At 60.4% G+C, this 3,983-nt stretch overlaps 1 protein-coding gene across 1 annotated transcript; it reads right to left on the reverse strand.

The window, feature by feature from the left end:
• Positions 1-289: 289 nt before the first annotated feature.
• Positions 290-3,126, reverse strand: MAFA (MAF bZIP transcription factor A). Its single transcript, XM_075495371.1, has one exon. It carries the CDS (start codon positions 2,417-2,419, stop codon positions 1,553-1,555), a length of 867 nt encoding a protein of 288 aa, XP_075351486.1. The 5' UTR covers positions 2,420-3,126; the 3' UTR covers positions 290-1,552.
• Positions 3,127-3,983: the final 857 nt, after the last annotated feature.

Below are 3,983 nucleotides of genomic sequence, written 5' to 3' on the forward strand. Positions count from 1 at the left end.
CAAAAAAACCCGCAGTGCCCAGCTGGAAAAAAAAAAAAGGCAGGAAAAGTGAAAAGCCAGGGTTCAGCGGGGCAGAGGCGATGGTGGTCCCTGGCTCACGAGCGATGGTCAACGCTGGATTTATCCCTGCGAGCCTCCCACGCCGCGACCCCTCGCCCGCGAGGGTTTCGCATCAGTACCAGGACTCAAAGGGAAGAAGAAGCAAACCCCAAACGAAAAGGCGATGCTGCGGGACCCCCCGGTTGAGAGAAAACCCGACCCAGGCTCTAGTTGAATATAAGTTTTTTTTTTTTTATCTTGATGCAACATCGTTAAAACCGTCACAAATCGAAACAACAGGTCGTTAAAAACGCTTCGCACGATCAGTACCTAAAATGCACCAGGCTCCCAAGCTCGCTTTGTCCGCAAGACCCTTGTGTTTTCCCCAAGATTAATTTTTTTTTTATGGTTTTTCTTTTTTAAATAAGCAACTTGTTAATAAAAAACCCCGCTCCTCTGCGCAGGATCGGCCCCGCTTTCGCTCCAAGCACAATTGCACAAATTACTATTATTTTCTTTTCGCGCAAGAAATAATGTGCATTTTCTTTCCTTCTTTCATCACCGAGGTTAAAATAATATTCCATTTCCCGAGGGTTTAATAAATAAATCTGGTGCATAGTGAGATAGCAGCCAACCGTTTGCAGTCCATATATTACTATATTGCCTTTCAGGTCACCCTAGAATTGTTACCTCTCCCCCCCCCCCCTATTTTTAAGAGCATAGATAATTTTAAATCTCTATAAAACAGTATTATTTAACCCAATTGATTCCTGTATATAGTGCATTCGGCTTCTTCCCAACATCGTTAAATTAACTCGGATATTATTTGCATGCTATTACATACAAACTTTTTAAGACTCGTGTATTTTTTTTTCTTTTCTAAAGGATTTTGTCGGTTTTTTTTTTTCGTAAATCACCAAGCAAAATATAGGCTCAAGGAAAAAAAAAAAACAAAAACAAAACAAACAAAAAGAAACAAAACAAAAAGGCAGAAAACTAACTAATTTCTACATATTTACAAGGGTGAATAAGTTAGATGTGGCTCAGGTTTGCCGGCCGGGGGGGGGGCGGGGGGGGTGGCGGGGCCGGGCAGGGCGCAGCGCTGCCGGGGACCCCCCCGGATGATCCGTGGGGAGACCCCTTAAAAAAAAAATCATCAAATTAGGGGTGAAACACGCAGGATAAAGGGGGGGGGGGGGAAGCCACCTGGATGGCGCTGATGCTCCCGGGGAGGGGGGGAGGCGCGCCGTACACGTCCCGCATGCAGGCTGGCTCCAGGTCCACCCCCCCCTCCTTCCTCCTCCTCTCCGGGACCCCCCCCCGCTCCGAGTCCCGATGGGTGGGGGGTGCTCAACTTCCCCCCTCACCAAAATTTCAAGAGGGGGGAAAAAAAAAAATAATAATAATAATTTTTTTTAATACAAGCAGAGGGTTTGTTCTCCCCACATGGAGGTGGGGGGGAGGAAAAAGGAGGGGACCCCCCCACGCACACCCCCCCCACCCCCCCCGGGGCTCACATGAAGAAGTCGGCGGTGGGTTTGGGGGCAGCGGGTGGGGAGGGCTCCCTTGGGAAGCCCCGGCCGGCCAACTTCTCGTATTTTTCTTTGTACAGATCCCTTTCCTTGGCCAAGCGGGTCACCTCCTGCTTGAGCTGCTCCACCTGGCTCTGGAGTTGGCATTTCTCGTTCTCCAAGATGTGCCGTTGCTGGACCCGCTTGTAACGGCAGGATTGAGCGTAGCCTCGGTTCTTCAAGGTCCTCCTCTTCTGCTTGAGGCGGATCACCTCCTCCTTGCTGAAGCCCCGCAGCTGCCGGTTCAGCTCCCGTACCGACATACTCACCAACTGATCGTCGGAGAAGCGGTCCTCCAAGCGCAGGTGGTGATGATGATGGTGGTGATGGCCGGGATGGTGATGGGCGGCCGGTGGTAGCTCCTCACCACCGAAAGGCTGAGGTCGGAAAGGCTCGTAACCTTGATGGTGATGATGATGATGGTGAGGGGCACCGATCAACGCCTCCACCGCGTCCTCCGGTGTCAGGTTGAGAGCTTCGGGATTGAGGTGATGCTGGTAACCCGACATCCAATACAGCTCCTCCAGCTGCGGTTTGGAGCCCAGGGAGGCGGCGGTGGTAGCTGGGGGACCGGGAGCCGGTTGCCCACCGGGACTAGGAGCGCAGAAACTGGGCGAGGAAGGCACGGAGGAGCAGGGCGTGCTGAGCGGGGTGGAGGAGAGGGAACCGGCGGGCAGCCGGTGGCACAGCCGCTCCGCCTCCGCCGGTTCCTTCTTCACCTCGAACTTCATCAGGTCGAAATCGTTCACGTATTCGATGGCGAGAGGGCTGGTGGGCAGCTCCGCGCTCATGGCCAGCTCCGAGGCCATCTCAGTCCATGGAGGGACCGGGGGGTGATCCCCCGGGCACCGCCGCTCACCGAGGGCTGGGGGTCCCGAGGGCTCCGGGAGTTTTTCTCCGACCGGGCTCCGGAGCTCTGTCTGCCGTGCAACCGGCCGCCCCGACGGGGCTCCGCTCTCCCGGGTGTGCGGCCGGGCTCCGGGAGCCTCCGACGGGGCTTTGCTGCGGGGTTCGGCCCGGCTCCGCTGCGGGCTTCAGCCGGGCTCCGGGATTCTCCGACGGGGCCTTGCTGCGGGCTTCAGCCGGGCTCCGGGACCCTCTGACGGGGCTCCGCTCCGGGATGCAGCCGGGCTCCGGGACCCTCCGCCGGGACTCTGCTGCGGGCTGCAGCCGGACACCTCCGACGGGGCTTTGGTCCGGGGCTCTGCTCCGCTCTGCAGCCGGGCTCCGGGGCTCCGCCGCCGGACCCTCCGCCGGGGCTCTGCTCCGGGACCTTCCGCCGGGGCTCTGCGGACCGGCTGCTCTTCCCCCCCACCCCTTGCTCCGCCGCCGGGAAGCGGAGCCCCGTCGGTCCGGGACCGGCCACTCTCCAGCGCGGTTCTGCGGCTCCTCGGGGCAGGCTCCGCCGCTGCCTGCAGCCGGCTCCCAATGGCGAGGAACAGGCAGCGCCCTGCCCGCCCCTTCCTGCCTCCCCTGGCACCTGCCCCGGCCCCACCTCCCTGGGCTGCGAGCCTTCCCCTGCCCTCCTCCTCCTCCCGGACACGGGCACGGTGCCCTGGGGGCGGGGGCCGCACCCCCTGCCCGCACCGCTGCCCGCACTCTGCCTTCGCCCCCCCCGCTGCCGGTGCTCGGCGCTGCCGCCGCCGCTGCCGGGCGGCTGAATGGAGCCCGCGCCTTATATACGGGGGAAAAGGCGGTCCGGTCCCGCCTCCCGGGGCGGGATCAGTCTCTTCTCACCTATCAGAGCGGCGGTGACCCGCCTTGATTTGCATATCCCCATGGCAACGCCCCGGGGTGGCTGTCAATCTCCGCGGGGAGAGGGCTCGGCGCTGCCCGCGGCCGCTCCGGAGGAGGGAGCGGGAGGGGGGGGGAGGGGGTGTCCCGGGCACCCCCCGGGCACCCCCCGGGGCACCCCCGGCCCCACCATGTGCCCTTCACCCCCGCGGCTCCCACCAGCCACCCCGGGCCCAAGCCGGGCTGAGCAAGGAGTGGGGAAAAAAAAGAGACAAGAAATGCTCATTTCCCCCCAAAGAGATGGGAAAGACCCAGAATGGGGATTATCCATCCCAAATCAGGATTCACGCCACCTCGCTGAGGGACCACGGCCTCCCGCGTCCCTGTGGGTGCCAGGCCCGACATCGGGGTGCAGCCCCGTCCCCACCTCGGTTTTCCCAGGTGGGAGCAGCCCAGTGTCCTTCCTAGGGCACGGGGAGGCCGTGCCATCCTCGCAGAAAGCGATATATAAATATTTTTCAGATTTTGAGGGGCTTTTTTGTGATGTTCCCACAGGCCATAGGTGATCACGGAGCAGCCGCGTGCACCGGAGCCGGCTCCGCGTGCGCCACCGGGGCTGGACCGTTTGCGCCGCTGCCT

This window comes from Mycteria americana, chromosome 2 (genome assembly GCF_035582795.1).
Source record: "Mycteria americana isolate JAX WOST 10 ecotype Jacksonville Zoo and Gardens chromosome 2, USCA_MyAme_1.0, whole genome shotgun sequence".
Lineage (NCBI taxonomy): Eukaryota > Metazoa > Chordata > Aves > Ciconiiformes > Ciconiidae > Mycteria > Mycteria americana.